Here is a 19,327-nt window from a genome sequence, read left to right as displayed (position 1 = left end):
TAGCCCCACTACCCGACGCCAACCCAGATGGGAACACCGTTCAACAAACCCCGCCGGAACACAAGGTAAAATACCTGGCTAGGAACCTAGCCACGACCTACCCCATTGTCAACCCATTTACCCGAAAAAGGTAAATAGAACTCAAAAAACCCCACAACAGCTACCGACTGACCTTCATTGATGAACCGGGCAAGAGGAGGGAGAGTGACAACATCTCACGGCGGAGACATTAAAACAGCATAGCAATTAGCAGTAGTAATAGCATGCGGCAGTAGCGATAGCATGTAGCATAGCTTTAGATGTTTTAGCAGCACGCCCAAGACAGCTTGGAAACCGTTCCCTGCAGAGAACGTTCACCAAACCATCCTGCCCCCGGCGCCAACACACAACATGGTTGTGTTAACAAAACAAACCAGCATTACTAACACTAATACCCATGCCTGAAGACACAGGGCCTACCTGAGTACAAGCTGGCCCGACAGCCAGCCTTGTACAGCTGAACCTCGATGTGCTGTCATCAACGAGGAACATCAACACAGGCCCGTCGTGTCGCCGAAAACATGCGTCGAAGATGCCAGGGGCCAGCAACCTCCGGTAAGCTTCCAACATTATGAATCTAATCTTTTCATCCTACTAGTTTATCGTATGGTGCACGCATCCGAGTACGCTGGGACGAACATAGAGGAAGGATGTGTGGTGACCAGAGTCACTGCTATATGGGCGGTGCCACCATGGGGGCGGAGCCCCATACAGGTGGGGTGCATGTAATTTTTGTTCGTAAGGGGATACAATAGGTATCATAGAATATGGAATATCTCATAAGGCTCAGAGCGGAACGCGATAGCTAATACGGCATATAACTGCACTAACCGTTTAGCCGATGCTGAAACAAATGAAAGAATTGAAAGCAGTCCTTACCATTTCAGTATCAGATACTGGTCCAAAACTTGTGACGAATATGTCCGTCTTGATTTCTGTCACCTTTTCTGTAAGGACAGACAGTATAATGGGAGTCGTACCTCCACATTCCTTCTTTATATATATATTAGTGCTGTCAGGCGATTAAAAAAATTTATCTAATTAATTACAGGATTTGTAATAAATTTATCTAATTAATCACATTTTAATCACATAACCATTTTATGCCTGATATTCTATATTCTATAATCATATTTCAAATTGCATGTGTCCAGATGGCAGAATGCAGTACTGTATCTACAAAACCTTCTGTTTAATCATCTTCCATCTATTCATTTGCTTAGATTTTTCAGGTCTGGTCAATTTGAGCATGGTGTTATTCACAGTCAAAGATTAGCCTACAATTTACTCAATATAACATTTTCATTCAATCACCACGTAGATTGATTGATTGATTGATTGAATGAAAATGTATTAACAGATTGCAGAATGGGTACAATACAGTATGGCTCAATACACACAATTGTTAAGGGGATGCAGACCAGAGAAAGACTTTCGTCTTGTTTACATCAGGGTCCCCCATTTTTCAATTCATACTGAATTGTAACTAAGGGTGCAACTTGCACCGTGCAATCCATTCTTTGTATATCTAGCCCACAGTATTTCTGACACTGGGAATACATTCCCTGAGATCCATAGATGTCCCTAGAATCAGATACCAAGAACATGCAAATGTACCATATTAAAAAAAGTCTGTAAATGTGTATTCTACGTTCTTATGGAATGAATGAGCTACAAAAAAAATATTATAATTTTTTTTGCTGTGTAATTAATTAATCTAATTAACGCGATAAACTGACAGCCCTAATATATATATACCATACTGTATACGACAAGTTCTCTACAAAAGGTCAGCAGGAAGGGTACAACTCTTTCAGCTGAGTAACAATGTTCATCAAACAGTGTTGAAACTTGCTACAGTGCTACAGTGCTACAGTACATAGTAGTAAAGACATATTAGCATAGTAAGTAGTAATGTAGGCAAGGAAGATTATTTAGTGGCAAAGTGCATGATAAAAGACAGTACATATACACACACATACAATGATGTCATTTCCTTAGTAATAAATCATCTTTCTGTGTCTCATGTCAATAGTATAGATCTACTGATGCTGGCTATTGTGCCACTGAAACCTTGCTATGTAAATTATGTTGTCTCAGTAAAACCACCCAGTAGATGGCAGAAGTGCATCCCAAGCAGTACAGCTGGCTACTGGTTTACTAGGATACTGCTGTACTAGGACAGCTGAGCTACAGTATAGGACTCCCCTGCCATTCTGCAGCTGTAGCCTTTTCCAGGTCCTTTTGCTAAACCTGCATGTTTTTAGCTGTGACGCGCAGCTCTATAGGTCACGTTGTCGGTCGATGGTCCACAAAGATTTCCACACCCTCTAGCGGCCACAAGTTTCGCCCTAGTAGGCTGAAATTGGGCATGGAGGTCAAGTGTGTGTGTATCAAGGTGTGTGTGTGTGTGTGTGTGTGTGTGTGTGTGTGTGTGTGTGTGTGTGTGTGTGTGTGTGTGTGTGTGTGTGTGTGTGTGTGTGTGTGTGTGTGTGTGTGTGTGTGTGTGTGTGGCCTATTTCGAAAAGGTTGCAGCTATTTTGCACTTGTTTTAAGTTAGATGATTCAATCATGTGTCACAATGTTTTGCTGTTTATTAAGCCATACATTGACCTCCTCGTCTTAAGCATGGGTCCACATGCTCACTTTTGGAAAGAAATTAGAGCCTTTTCTATAGATGGGGGTTTCTTTTCTGAACAGACTATCTAACAAACAAACAAACAAACAAACAAGTAGCCTACTGATCTAAAAATAAAAAGGCAATTTATGTCAATAGCATTACAAATTAGTATAGAGTATAAAGGAGACCATGTACTCTCTTTCAATAGCAAACACTTGTCGTGTGTAAGTGTGTAATAGCAAACACTCGCATATTGTGTAAATCTGAATTTCTTTCAAAATTATAATCATAAATAAGTTCCCACGATGGGCATGATGCAGCTTGTAACATTGCATCTCTGCACTATGATACAGCTTGTAACATTACATATCTGCACTATGATACAACTTGTAACATTACATCTCTGCACTATGATACAGCTTGTAGCACTACATCTCTGCACTATGATACAGCTTGTAACGCTACATCTCTGCACTGATACAGCTTGTAGCGCTACATCTCTGCACTATGATACAGCTTGTAACATTACATCTCTGCACTATGATACAGCTTGTAGCGCTACATCTCTGCACTATGATACAGCTTGTAACATTACATCTCTGCACTATGATACAGCTTGTAGCGCTACATCTCTGCACTATGATACAGCTTGTAGCGCTACATCTCTGCACTATGATACAGCTTGTAACGCTACATCTCTGCACTATGATACAGCTTGTAACATTACATCTCTGCACTATGATACAGCTTGTAGCGCTACATCTCTGCACTATGATACAGCTTGTAACATTACATTTACATTTAGTCATTTAGCTGACGCTTTTATCCAAAGAGACTTACAAGTTCTGTACGACAAGACAGCAAGAAGGGTACAACTCTATCAGCTGAGTAACAATGTTATCAAAGTGTTGCGTGTTACAGTGTAGGTTAGTTTATTAGGACAATGCATGACAGTAAGGTTAGTCAGGGTTAGATATATATATATATATATATATATTTTTTTTACATTACATCTCTGCACTATGATACAGCTTGTAGCGTTACATCTCTGCACTATGATACAGCTTGTAGCTCTACATCTCTGCACTATGATACAGCTTGTAACATTACATTTACATTTACATTTAGTCATTGTAGCGCTACATCTCTGCACTATGATACAGCTTGTAGCGCTACATCTCTGCACTATGATACAGCTTGTAGCGCTACATCTCTGCACTATGATACAGCTTGTAGCACTACATCTCTGCACTATGATACAGCTTGTAGCGCTACATCTCTGCACTATGATACAGCTTGTAGCACTACATCTCTGCACTATGATACAGCTTGTAGCGCTACATCTCTGCACTATGATACAGCTTGTAGCACTACATCTCTGCACTATGATACAGCTTGTAGCGCTACATCTCTGCACTATGATACAGCTTGTAGCGCTACATCTCTGCACTATGATACAGCTTGTAGCGCTACATCTCTGCACTATGATACAGCTTGTAGCGCTACATCTCTGCACTATGATACAGCTTGTAGCACTACATCTCTGCACTATGATACAGCTTGTAGCACTACATCTCTGCACTATGATACAGCTTGTAACGCTACATCTCTGCACTATGATACAGCTTGTAGCGTTACATCTCTGCACTATGATACAGCTTGTAGCGCTACATCTCTGCACTATGATACAGCTTGTAGCGTTACATCTCTGCACTATGATACAGCTTGTAGCGCTACATCTCTGCACTATGATACAGCTTGTAGCGCTACATCTCTGCACTATGATACAGCTTGTAACGCTACATCTCTGCACTATGATACAGCTTGTAACATTACATCTCTGCACTATGATACAGCTTGTAACATTACATCTCTGCACTATGATACAGCTTGTAGCGCTACATCTCTGCACTATGATACAACTTGTAACATTACATCTCTGCACTATTATGGATGCCCCGATCACGTTTTTTGCCACCGATACGATCACCGATCGTCTATGAGCCATATCGGCCGGTACCGATCGTTTTTGGTTTTATAAAAAAGAAAAAGAAATTAAATATATACTTTTTTTTATTTTTATATAAAATATATATATTATATAATTATACTTGTATTATCTGCGAGACATCGCCACCACGCAACAAGTCAAAATGCTCGCTATTTGCAAACAGCTCCACTGTCTGTGTGTATACTCTGCTTTGGTCAAATCACATTCAGCATGCCCTCAGCTAGCCCCTTTCGTGACTGCGATGCAAACCAGGGGCTCGAATACGCATCGAATCAATGTTATAAGACATTGATATCAGGAGCTATCTGTAGCTACTGCTAGCCGGCTAGATAACGTTAAGACAACGCCTCAGTGAACTATTTAGTTTACTGGGACATTTCATTTAAACAGTGAGCTAACGTGAGCTACCTAGCTAACGGAGGTATCATGCACTACTAGACTATTGCTGGAGCATTTGTTGATATCAGGAGCTATCAGTAGCTAGCCAGCTAGATACCGTTAGACAATGCCTCATGTATTAAACTAAAAGTGAATAGTTGACTGGGTCATTTTGTACCGGTAGCTAACGTTAGCTCACGGACTAGACTAGACCCGTGTTTACACGGGTGCGGGAGGGGCAGGAGGAGGAGGAGGCGGAGCAGTACGCTGCAGCTCTGTGCCTGAGAGAGTCAGCGAGTGAGATCTCCGCTAAGAATTGGATCATGTTTTTCGATCCGTTTTCACAATCGGCGAAAATGAAGCATTATCGGAATTCACCAATCTCATATTTATACTGAATATCGGCCGATACCGATCGCTGGCCGATCGATCGGGGCGTCCCTAATCTGCACTATGATACAGCTTGTAGCGCTACATCTCTGCACTATGACACAGCTTGTAGCGCTACATCTCTGCACTATGATACAGCTTGTAGCGCTACATCTCTGCACTATGATACAGCTTGTAGCGCTACATCTCTGCACTATGATACAGCTTGTAGCATTACATCTCTGCACTATGATACAGCTTGTAGCATTACATCTCTGCACTATGATACAGCTTGTAACATTACATCTCTGCACTATGATACAGCTTGTAGCGCTACATCTCTGGTACTGGAGGCAGTTGCTTCTCTTTCCTGTGAAGTGATGTTGGGTTGAGAGAGCAGCTAGATTAGATGAATCATCCATTTAACTGGTACTTGTTAAATGGATGTTCTATGTTCAATAATTTAAAGGAGATAACTGAACTGATAATTAGGCATATGATCAATATTTTATGTTCAACTAAACTAAATTAATGTAAATGTATATATATAAAGAAACATAACCTGCGGGAGACAGGCTTGCATATATATATATAGTCATATGAACTTGACTCTCACGTGAAGGGCAAAGGTAGAAAAATCATATCAAATCATATGAGGATCGAAAGTAACATCTGATGTTATAATTGCATGACGAGTTATAATTGCACAAAACTAACAAAAAGTACCAATGTTTGGTTTGTAAATATATATACATATTTAGTTAGCATATAAATGCAATTTATAGGAATGTAAAAAAATAGTACACTTCTGCTGTACCTACAAGAGATCAAGAATAATGAGAAGAAATCCACTGCTCGGGTGATTGGAGTTGGACAATCCAACATTGAACGATGGGCCTCAGCGGCCGAGAAAGTAACGGCCATGATCTAGTGGCGAAGCGGGGTTGGGGTGGGGGGTGGGAGTAGGGGAAGAAATGTTTTTTTGTAGTGTCTGTGACAATATAATTTTATTTTATATTCTGTATTTATAATTTGTATTATTTCTAATTGTCTCGTCGTTATTGTAATTATTATTGTTGAAGTACTGTCCTGTGATGTCTTGTGTATTATTATTATATTAATATTATTATTATTAATTATTATTATTATTATTATTATTATTATTATTATTATTATTATTATTATTATTATTATTATTATTATTATTATTATTATTATTATTATTACTGTATTGTGTTGTGTTTTGTTACATGTAACATTTTTAAATTTAAATAGAAATGTGATCACCAAAAAAAAGAATAATGAGTAAAACAAAAAAGGGCTACTGTCATCCCGGCTCTCCCCAACAGCTAGAAAAGGTTGTTTCTTACACGTTTTTATAATTCAATCAATGTCATCTGTGTAAAGCATTCCAGAATTTTTTCTTGTAAACAACGAGCACACAAATGGTTCACAGCATAGATGAAAACAGAGGTCTGTGTTTTAGCGTTGGCTGTGTGTTTGGAAAAGAGGCTCGACTAACTGCTGGGAGGCTCCACAGGGAGGACAGCGGTTGGATCTGGTGGTTCTGTAGTTTGCATTTCCTGGTTGGTTTAGTTCCAATTAGCCCAAGAGGACCTGGGATATTCTGAAACACTACTAGCATAACAAGTAGTGATCATGTTCATCTTATGGTGCATTTCTTTCCCAATATTATGCACATTATTCCAAGATGGCAACGCCACCTGTCCTCAAGGCAATGCTGAGTTGTCAGTTGTCACACAGTGGCTTCAACAGCACAGTAATGGTGTTAACCATATGCCAATACCTCCTCTATAATTGAATCTATAATTGAAATTGTGTTTCCCCCATAATTACCAATAAGTTGGAGTGCCAACATGATCAATCATGATCAATCGGAATAGATTTACAAGTGCAACAATGTTGAGCATAAAAAAGACACAATTGTCACTGACAGAAATCTTCATGCTGGTATATATAATATATATATATATATATATATATATATATATATATATATATATATATATATATATATATATATATATATATATATATATATATATATATATATATATATATATATATATATATTATTATTATTCTGACCACAGTATTGTACGTAGCTCAGGGATGAGCAACTTTAAAGGTGGTATGGACCAAAAAGGATATGCCTTTAAATGTAGTGGTGAAAAGCATATACAGTACAGTTACCTCAAAAGGAAACACACGTGTAAAACAAACACATAAGAAATGTACAGTACTTGAGTACTTAGTGACTTCACTGGACAAAACAGATGTCTGCTCACCTTGGGAAAACACAATACATGCTACAGTAATTGGTTTGAGGGTGAGCTTTCATATTCATGAAATGTTATTTGGCAACATTAGTGATCTTCCTCTAATGCCAATAAAGCTCTTGTTGAAATTAATGTATTCAAGCAATCGCATATGTGTGTGTATACTGTTATTAAGGCAGGGGAGAACAAGCAGCCTGTTGTTCGTAATTCACCTTTCCACCATACTCCATAGATCTAGTGACAACCATGATGATGACAGTGTTGCATTCACTTACAGTGCTGTTTGCACCAGGTGTAAATATCATTCACTTACATACAGTGCTGTTTGCACCAATTAATTAATTAATTAATTAATAATTAGCACCTTAAGTCACTATCCACACTCAAAAATATGCCGACCTTCAAACAATGTAAAAAATAAATAAATCTGAACTTCCACAAAGTGAAGGTTTTCGTTTTCCATAAATCATGTAACGAAGTGAAACTGCAGAATACAAAACAGCACCCTGTCTCACGAAACGAATGCCATGAAAGGAAAATGCAGTGCAGTATGTTTACAAAGAAACTCCCATTTCCCTCCTATAAATTCATGACCCGAATCAATGTCCTCACGCAGCACAGCTCAGCGTATAAACAACAACTCACTGCCGTTTCTCCTTTGCGACAGGAATTGAAAAAGTTTCTCACCTACTTTGGTCCACAGAGAACAATGGGCCTCCTTTCTAAGAGAAGCGATGATGGCTTTCCCAAGGTCACAGCGGCAGTTTGAAGAGGCTGTGTGATTCAGTGTGTGTGTGTGTGTGTGTGTGTGTGTGTGTGTGTGTGTGTGTGTGTGTGTGTGTGTGTGTGTGTGTGTGTGTGTGTGTGTGTGTGTGTGTGTGTGTGTGTGTGTGTGTGTGTGTGTGTGCCATTGATTCTCACTTCGGAGGTCTAAATAATCACAGCCATGTCTCTTTGTCGAAGACTTCATCCAGGGTGCACATTTTTCCCTCTCTTAAAACGAATAGAGAAACTGACGTTGCAACGCATTGCATTGTTCTCCGCATTGGAAGGGGGTGTGCTGGGGGTGGGAGGGGGACTGGGTAATCTTTCACTCAGGGTCTAGAGAGGTTGGAAATAAATACAGTGCAATTTACCTCGCCTGCAGTTCAAACAACTGAGCTTCCCGAGGCTATAGTCTACACTACATGAGAAGAGAAGTCGCCCACTGTGTCTCTTCAGTCCTCATCCATTGTATTCCTACAGAAGAGAATTGGTTTAACCCTTTCACTGCCGCACTACCAAAGCGGTTAACCATTTCACTGCGACAATACACAGAAGGTTAACCCTTTCACTGCCACGCGACCATCGGTTGTGTGATAGCAAAGGGTTAACCTTCAGTCGTGTGGAAGTGAAAGGGTTAAGGCATCCAGATCTTTACATTCTCCACAGGCCTACCTCCCAGTCCAGGCCGGAGTCTGTTGTCATAGCCGTCCAGCAGCCCGTCAAGGATACGCGTGAATATGGTGATGTTGTCATTTAGTTCCGCCTCTTTGGGAGTTCCAGGTACAGTCTGGGAGAGGCTGTATATAAAATAAAATAGATTGTTGTAGCTATATCGCTGTTGTTGTGGTTTTACATATTTCACTTTACATTTTTGGAAACAACTAAAACAACAAACAAAAATAAAAACAATTAGACTAACATCATATGATGACTCCACGAGGTGGTAAATACAAAAAATAAACATATACAGTTTCTAACACGGCGTTGCCATTGTGCCATATACTGTTATGACAAAGTTAGACTATACAGTGGCTTACCTCAGATGGCAAGTGATGCTCACAAGCCAGACAGAGACCCAGAGACTTCTCATTGCAAAGCTGTAGCACATTCCATCGCCCATTCCTGAAACAAGACGTTCAACACCTACGACTCAGGATGCAGACTAATCCTTTTAAAATGGCCTTTGTCAAGTTTTGTATCAAGCATTATTGTTCAAATTAGCCCCTCTGGTGCTATATTTGTCTAAAATAAAATGTAGTATATAAACTGATTGTGATACATGATGACAATTAGATATATAGGCTGGAAAGAATTCCCACTTTCTGCACATTAATCTGACTTTTGATTAATTATGAGGAAACGTCACAATATCAATATCAAATAGTAGTCTTTATCATAGAGTAACTGTAAATCAGTACCTAATAGACAATAGGTTACACAATGACGAAAAAAAATGTGCCCTTATTGTTATTGTCATAATAGACTAGAATTATTAGCAGCATAGTATAGCTTTAAGTAGCCTACTGTATCCTTTCGGAAGCAGTAATTATGTCAGTAGTACACACTATATCATAGTAGAACAATGCAGTAACATGCACTGACAGTAGATTTTAGCCTATGCAGCATTCTGCATGCAACAACAACAATAACAATAAAAACGCACAGATGTGCAGCTCACATTTGTCATGTTGAATATATGTTTCAATCAGCCAGTCTAAAAACACACATCAGGCTCAGAAAAAGGTGGAGAACTTTCTCAGATCTTTAGAACAGGGCGCTTGCCCTCTCTTGTTGAATGAATGAATGAATGAATGAATGAATGAATGAATGAAAACTTTATTTAACAGATTGCAGAATGGGTACAATACAGTACGGCTCAATACATACAATTGTTAAGGGGATGCAGACCTGAGAAAGACGTTTGTCTTGTTTCCATCAGGGAGCCTATCCCCATCCCCAATCACACAAACTGCATTACAATCTTCTGATTGTCTTTCCAAGTTGATTAGGATAAACATAATCTATTTACACCAACTAATGCCCCACTGGCCTCATTGTGTAAATACGGGGATGCCTGTACCTATAGAGCCCCTCAACACTCACACAATGCAATTGTTAAGCGAATCCCGCAATCTTGTCTGCACCGCAGCTGGACTCTGGTTCCCCTTCAGAAATACCTTCAATATTGTAAAATACTTCAGTCTTGTAATGGCTTAAAATCCTGTATTGTACTGTTTCGTGACTCCATGATAAATAAACAAATAAGACATGTCACGACACAGCTCTATCTATATGGCTATCAATATACATTCACCAATCAATATACCTCTCGTTCCCAGACGTTGATCACCACCGCCCGCTGATGTACCCCCAATGTATATAGTCATTTAACAGCAGAGAGTCTGCAGTGCAGACTATTATAGTACATTATTATAGTACTAGTACAATACTGTACCTCGCGAAGATAATTTCCCCACTATACATGCAACGCTTTGCTGCACAGGTATTCAAGCGCAGTTGTCGGAGCTTCTTACCACAGAAGACGAAACGCCGTCAAACTTCCCTCGGCCGTTCCTCCTTGAGTCCTTGGATCTCACACTTTGATTGTAAAATGTTATTTAGAATCAAAGTTGAGGGACGTCACCTCGGCGTGCACACCATAATTGCCCCCCGGGGAGAGTGAAAAGTGACGAGTCTGGAGGTTGGAGAAAGTGTGGATGTATATCACTGTCGGCGAGGTTTATTTGCCCCCGAGCGGTTAAAACGTGGCGGCGAATGGAGGGTTTCCCAACAATTATGCTGACTTTGCATCTTTTACTTTGCCATTAGCCTTTTTTTATTCGAGCGCCAGTGCACCCGCGCGAACAATGAAAGGTTCAGAAAATCCGATAGCGTGTCCCAAAGCAAAGCAGGTGACGACGGTGCACCCGATACACCTTGGAGTGTGCCATACAACAATAACAGCCCTAGATGCAGTGCGTCTGTCTGTAGGCTCTCCCAGCGCCTCTGTTACTGCACCGTGCCATGAAAGCAGTAAGGTAGCCAGCCTCCAATGGAGTGCTATATCGACGCTTTTCCTAAGATATTGAGGTGTGTGTGTGTGTGCGTGCGTGTGTGTGTGCGAGTGTGACTGTGTGTGTGCGTGTGTGTGAGAGAGAGAGAGAGAGAGAGAGACAGCGAGAGAAAGAGAAAAGTGTGTAGGTGTGACGAGAGAGAGAAGTGTGTGTGTGTGTGTGTGAGAGAGAGAGAGAGAGAGAGAGAGGGTGATTGACAAAGAGGATAAAAAAGGGAAAGAGAGAATAGTCTACAGTACAACAGTAGTTACATGGACAACCATAAGTGGGATGTCTAATTCCATTTTCCAGAAGTGTTCGCTTGTGAAATAATTTTGACCCATTGCAGCGATGTGTTTTTCGCCGGTCCAAAAACAAGGCAGTGTTGTTGTATGGATACAGGCTTCATCATTATACGGTAGAACCGTCTGCATTTTACTCCTTTGAGATGCTGAAAGTCAGCCACTCGTTTCAGTTGTGGGTTATATTTAATTTAGCTTCAATTTCAATGGGTTTCATTTGTCTCCACGTGTTACAGTCTAAGGCAGACCTTTTCAAGCAAAGAACAAAACACTTTTTTTTGTCTCTGTAGGAGAACCTTTAGCAATATCCAGATCAAATAGCCCCTGTTATTCTCCAAGGGGTCTGTTCTTTTTTGCACCAATGTCATTTAACACATGTAAATGAAAATACAAAATAACTTAACTCAGCAAGTCTCCCCACTTAAGTCCTCCCCAATAGTAAGAAGGGGGCCTTTAGGGTGGGGGACAAGGAGCCCCCAGGAGTCACTCAAAAGGGAAGGAAAAGAGGAATATAGGAGGAGATTGAAGCTACAGCAACGTAATGTGAGGGAGGTGTGGAGTGGCATGAGGACCATCACTGGCTTCAAGCAGAAAGGTTCTCGTGGGGTGGAGGGCGACACTGCTGTCCCTGTCTGTCAAGCCCCCCTCTCCTCGACCGCTCCCCCTCCCACGCTCTTAATACTGTATCCATCCGGGATCACACATCTGACACTCAGGGACCTACTGTACCTCTGGAACATCTGGGGCCCCCCTCTCCTCAACCACTCCTCCTCCCACGCTCTTAACACATTGAGTGCCACGGCCCTTCCGGGAAGTGCATCTGGCATTGCCGTCCATTAACCCCATGTAAACGCTCACCTTGTTTGTAGAGCTAAACCTATATTTTATATTATAGCTATGGATCTAATAACGCCGTCGATTGTCAGTGAGTTGCTTCCAGTCAACATGCAAAAAACTGATTATTTTTTCATCCGTACATTTCCGTTTTATACCGTTTTGAATATGAATATAGTTTGGGTGCTTCTGAGTAATTCCGTGTGAGTAAAGACGCGAAAATAGCGTTTTAGTGGAATACACTTATCACGTTGTAATTTTTCGCCTGATTATCTAATCTTCCTGAAATCAACGCTAGATTATCATTATTATGTCTCCTCATACATACATGAAATGGGCCCTGGAGCGCGGCGGTCCCCCCCCCCCCTCTCCTGCACCCAACGGTAAACAGCCACACACAGTCCACACAGACAGCTTCAATCACATTTACATTTTACATTTAGTCATTTAGCTGACGCCTTTATCCAAAGCGACTTACAAGTTCTGTACGACAAGTCATCAGGAAGGGTACAACTCTATCAGCTGAGTAACAATGTTCATCAAAGTGTTGCATGCTACAGTGTAGGTTAGTTTATTAGGACAAGTGCATGACAGTAAGGTTAGTTAGGGTTAGATTTTATTTTTATTTTTTTAGATAATGGTTGAAGAAGTGTGTCTTTAGTGCTGGGTGGCGCAGCGGACATTGCACTCGTCACCAACGCAAGACTCCGGGTTCGACTCCGGCTGTCGGCGTTGCCTCCGGCTTGGGCCAGTCGTCATACTAACTCAATTGGCAGAGTTAGCGGGTGGAAGTCGATGGGTGGTAATCTGGACGTTGTGGACAGTGACTGGCGGGGGTAGTGTGAGCCTCCCACAAGTTACACCTCGCCAATGAGAGTCCGTGCTGGCAGGTGAAAAGATGTGACAGGCTGCCTCCTCGTGTATCGGAGGGGACACGTGATGCAAGGCTTCTATCCTCCCTACAACCTGAGAATAGGCGACTTCTCTTTGATTACCCTCCTGGAGCTTGGATAGGAGTAGGTCTGAGGCGGCCAGAAGATGCAGAGCATAGGGGTCTTGAGGGTGTGTAGTTAGAGACCATTGACCGGAGGTAGGCGGGAGCGGTTCCCTTCGCCGCACGGTATGCTAGGTCGAGGGCCTTGAAGCGGATTCGTGCAGCAATGGGGAGCCAGTGCAGGTCCCTAAGAAGTGGGGTGACATGGGCCGACTTCGGTAGGTTTGAGATCAGGTGAGCCGCTGCATTCTGAATGAGTTGAAGAGGCTTGGTGGCAGTGGCCGGGAGGCCAGCGAGCAGTGCGTTGCAGTAGTCGAGGCGGGAGATGACTGTTGATTGGACGAGGAGTTGGGTGGCTTCTTTTGTCAGGAAGGGGCGGATCCTTTTGACGTTGCTCAGGAGGAATCTGCAGGTTCTGGTTGTCGCTGCGATGTGAGCAGAGAAGTTCAACTGGTCGTCGAGGACGACACCAAGGTTCTTGGCGGTCGGGGACGCGGTCACAGCTGCATTCTCGACTGTGATGGAAAGGTCGGTCAGGGGGGAGGATTTGGCCGGCAGGTGGAGCAATTCTGTTTTGCTTAGGTTCAGTTTGAGGTGGTTGGTCATCATCCAGGCGGAGATGTCGGAAAGACAGGCCGAGATCCGCTCAGAGACGTCACATGGATATCTGAGGGAGGGAAGGCGAGGAAGAGTTGAGTATCATCGGCATAACAATGATACGAGAAGCCATGAGACGTGATAATGTTACCCAGTGATTTAGTGTAGAGGGAGAAGAGAAGGGGTCCTAGGACCGAGCCCTGGGGGACACCCGTCCGCAGGGGGGCGGGTGGCCGACAGGGTCCCTCTCCAATTTTTTAAATCAAGTTTTAGTCTGGCCATACACAGACAAAATACAGTTGCAGGTTGCAGATGATGTCATTTTTCAAGTTTCTTGTTAGTTGCATGGGGTGTTACACTACGCAATTCAGGTGCAACCCGGTTGCACTGTACCCTTCAAGTTGCATGTAAAAAGTTACTTGTACAGCAGCGTGAAGTGCAATGTAGTGTTTACACGTCATCTTTGGCCTTGTGATTATGCACAACATTTTTCCGTTTCCAACATAGACTTTCATAGACATGGGCCTTCATCAAGTAGCATACAGTATACCAGCTTGATGCATATTGTGCACTGAGGTAATTGTGGTCCTGTTTACGTCAATGGGGGGGGGGGGGGGGGGGGGGGCATGGCACATGGCACTAACACTGCAATGGTTCGATCCGACCGGGAACCACCCACGCTTAATGTGTGTGCACTTGTGGTATTGTGGGGAGCTTTGGCTAAAAGCACTCACCACAATGGGCATAATGATACAGCAAAAAGTAATCTCTTCTTCTTCTGTTTTCACAGGAATGCTGTCGACGGGAACAAAAAGCTGTATGCCATCTATGACACAAGGTAAGACCGCCTGCCTGAATCTCATCAAGCTCTTTGAGTCAATATCGCGGCCTGTTGGGAGAAACCTCACATCAAATATTGAGCTGTTCATCTCATAAATGCGGGAGAAGGGGGAATATCTACCTCTGGAGTAAACGGAAGGTGAAACCGGTTGGGGAGGGGTCAAGTTCAACCCCGAGCTCATCCCCCTGCAGTGATATTGAGCTACTTCCCCTACAGTAGATTAGAAAAGCAGATAGCATCCTTGTGAACTCCTCTTGGGAGGAACTGGAATGGAGTGACACACAAAGGCATTTCACAGCAGATACGATAACTCCTTTTACAATAGGGGAGAGACCGGAGCAACCGAACCAAATTAATATCATCACATTACAGTATTCACCACAGTACTTAGGTTTACTGTGGTGATATTCTGGTGCCAGTTTACTGAAGGGGTTCTAAGACCATCCACAGGGGAAATATATCTGACTAAAGGGGAATGACACTTATTACAGAGGTCTAGATTTTTGGGAATCTCACAATTCTATTTCTCATAATTCCTCATGATTATCTAGGAAATTCTGAAAAAATAAATGTAGATTCTAAATGGCTATTGACCTTCATGTTACAAAGGTTCTATATTGGCAATCTGTTGTATTTAGCTAGCTAATGATTTATTATAAATAAGATAACTATCATAGTTTTAGAATAAAACACAAGACACTTGTGCTCTAATGATAAAGTTGAAAATGTACCACACGATTGAAAACATCTTACTCATAGGTGGCGGGTATATAAGGCCAGGCTAGGCTATGCCTACCCAAACCGGCAGCCCCAGTCTGCGCATTATTATAGGCAGCCTAGGCTACGATATTGTGTGTGTGGGCTGCTGCAGCCCGGTGGTGACAATACGCAAGGGTCGGCCAACCAAGGTGTCAATGGCAGTAGGTGTGGTGGCCGTTTAACATTCCAGACTGCAGGCAGTAACCAATCACGCCGCATCATCAAACTAACCGATGCCAGTCTGGTCTTCAAAATCCTCCATGGTCTAGCCCCACCCCCACTTTCCGATTTTTTACCTCCAGGTTCACCAGAACTGTTGTACCGGGTGACTTGGCTGTTCCATTAAGGACAAGTACATTTAGCAAATCAGCCCTCTCCGTGAGAGCTGCCAAGACCTGGAACTCCATTTCAAGTTACATGCCGCCTGGGCATAACACCGGATCACCTGAGGTCAAGGGCTTGCTCTACGAGGGCATGATGAGACTGAGGCAGAGTTAATCAAACCATGGAAACTTTTTAGAGCTACTATGTACATTGTTTTCAAAGCATGATGAGATCCAAATTACGGAAAACGTTTCCTTCATTGCCGTCGGCACCGCAACTTGTGAACGGTCTTTCCCAATGAGGCGCATCCGAAACTGGCTAAGAAGAACAACAATTTGCGCCAGGAGAGACAGTCAACTCTGAGTCCGCTTCACATTGAAAGTGATCTCACAGACAAACTTAAAGCAGAAAAGATCATTGATGCGCGAAACGTCGCATTTTTATTTTGTTGCATTAAGGTAAGACAATGGTTAATCATATTGGATGCCTTCATTTGAACAATTAATTTGCACTATATGAAATGAGTGGGGCTCGCTGTATTAGCCTAGTGGGTGTGTGTATTGTATGAAATCAGAACCTGGACAACACCGTTTGCGTGCACTGTTTGCGTGCAAGGAAAAAAGAAAAAGGAAAAATGTTGCGCGCTCCACGCGAGTCCTATCACGTCTATAGCCTACCCTAATGCCCAGCTCACCCGCCGCCAGTGGTGCAGTGCTGGGCAACCGCGGTCAAACGGCGTTTGGGCTTCGAAGTGCGCGCATCCTATTATTATGCAAAGTCTAGGTGATAAGTGCCTAGACTTTGCATAATAATAGGATACCGTTTGGCCTCCGCCCATATTACGACTGCACCCCTGCTCGCCGCCTATGGTCTTACTCTTAACACGCAACAGCCCGTATACGGGTGTGCATATTTTTTAATACAATATATAGATAGCATATTAAAGCCCTATTTGTTGTCTGTCGATTGCCTTTTCAGGCGACAAAATCCGTTCGAGTTACATGCCGATATGTGAGCCGTGCGCCAAAGTCTTTAGCAGACTTTATATTTTTTCGAATACCACTCCAGACTCCCGATGCTCTAGCTCCGTCAATCATTTGGCGATGTAAAGAATTATTGGACAGTGTTGTAACTTGTAACCAATGAGTGTGGCTTTCCAATGGTACCCAACGTGGGGATCAGTGATGCGTTGCTCATGGGACGAGATTGCACTCCGTGCAACCAACGTTTTGTGAGCAGAAGCGTGTGCACGTGTGACGGATCATATTGGTCTGCGTTGTGTTGATGTTAAATGTTAATGTCCCGAGGGGAAGCCGCGGGCGACGACACAGGCCGCTGCACTAAGAAGTGAATTCACTCCTAACTACCTATGCGTCTGTTAACCCTGTTATGAGGAAGTGAGTTTAACTTACCAGCCCGCAATGCCACAGTCACTCGACAACACCCCTGTTTCCGTGACTGTGGACATACCCACGGGCTTCCCCGTTACACTCACCTCCCTAAACTCACGCCCCTCAGGACATCCGGGTCACGGCACCACTGTGACGGATCATATTGGTCTGCGTTGTGTTGATGTTAAATGTTAATGTCCCGAGGGGGAGTCGAACAGGGGGCTCCCGCGCCGCGGGCGACGACACAGGCCGCTGCACTAAGAAGTGAATTCACTCCTAACTACCGTACCTATGCGTCTGTTAACCCTGTTATGAGGAAGTGAGTTTAACTTACCAGCCCGCAATGCCACAGTCACTCATCAACACCCCTGTTTCCGTGACTGTGGACATACCCACAGGCTTCCCCGTTACACTCGCACACGCACGGATGTGCACGTGCATGCACACAGGAATGCGCTGCACTCGACTGATGCGCCAACTCGCAGTACACACCTGGCTACTTTGCATATCAATAGCGCCGGTCGTCAGGTGTTACATTCCATTCGTAGAGGCAATTAGGCATTGTTTTTAGTCTGTCCTTATGCGAGGGAACATTTATGTGCATGTGCGGGAGCGAGCGCACACGCCTGGGAGCGCGCGTGCACATGGCGTCATTAGCGTGCGTGCAACCAGTGTTGATATGAGCATCGCAACACTGGTGGGGATGAGCGAATCAGGGATCTAGGTGAAAAGTCACGAGCAAAAACAGGAAGACACATTTTCGCCGAATGGATTGAAGTCAATGAGGAAATGGTTTATTGCAGACTTTTTTTTTTTACCAAAATCGCTCCTAATCAGTAATTTCTGAACGGATTTTTATGAAATTTGGACATGTACTATACTACTTCTGGATATTGCAACTACTACAGAAAAACGTGTAACAAGTTTTTCTACAACTCAAGTTCAGACCTATGTTACTCTATTTTATTAGCACTAAAAGTGAATTATCTTTATTGTATCTGAAACTTCAGAATGTCATCTTTCAAAGGAGACCAGGCTCATGCATGTGCTATAAGTATAAAGTATAGTATTTTGGTTTGCAAAAAAGTATGCAGTCCTCAAGTTCAAGTAAAGAAAATTGCCACTTTTGGGGGCACCTGTTAAGAGGTTAAGGGGCAAGCATAGGGAGGGGGGGGGGTTGGACATTTACGGGGGGCAGTTTCGAATTGCAGCCTCCCGTAGGTGCTCTTTGAGAGCGGTAGCAATGAGACCTCTGACGACATTCTTATGACAATCTAAAGATGGCTGATAACACTTTGGATTCTTTGCTGCCATCCTTTCCTAAAACGATTACATATGATGTACCCAATAAAGCTTTCACCAGACCCTGTAATGTGGTACTGAGAATCCATCCCCGAAACTCTATATCCTCTCCAGAATCAGCGTACAAAAGACATTAGAACAGCACAGTGCATCTCAACAAACCAAGTGAGCTCTGTGGGTGATTTAGATGGCCGTCTGTTCCCAGGCTGGTGTGAGCAATTACACACTGCAGGGTGGGTCGACTTAATCAAGATTTGGATTTATATTTTTGTTTACAATTATCATATATCTTCATATGCAGTCCGTATAAGTCGGAGTATTGTGAAACATTTATTGTTGTTTTGGCTCTCTGCAGCACAGCATAGGATTTTAAATGAAACAATGACTACGAGGTTCAAGTGCAGACGTCCAGGTTTAATTTGAGGTGTGTGTTAAACATACCCCCTAA

At 42.7% G+C, this 19,327-nt stretch overlaps 1 protein-coding gene across 1 annotated transcript in view; it reads left to right on the top strand.

Moving 5' to 3' along the window:
• Positions 1 to 19,327, top strand: part of gabrb3 (gamma-aminobutyric acid type A receptor subunit beta3) — a gene marked incomplete at both ends in the record, with an annotated part of 240,291 nt that overhangs the window by 135,424 nt on the left and 85,540 nt on the right. The window contains one exon of the mRNA XM_084337931.1: positions 15,053 to 15,100. Coding sequence (XP_084194057.1) covers positions 15,053 to 15,100 — 48 coding nt within the window. The remainder of the gene's footprint in view (positions 1 to 15,052; positions 15,101 to 19,327) is intronic.

Source organism: Notolepis coatsorum (assembly GCF_963971535.1).
Source record: "Notolepis coatsorum genome assembly, chromosome: 2".
Lineage (NCBI taxonomy): Eukaryota > Metazoa > Chordata > Actinopteri > Aulopiformes > Paralepididae > Notolepis > Notolepis coatsorum.
The sequence above is the reverse complement of the archived record's forward strand: the minus strand, read 5'-3'. Positions and strand labels throughout refer to the sequence as shown.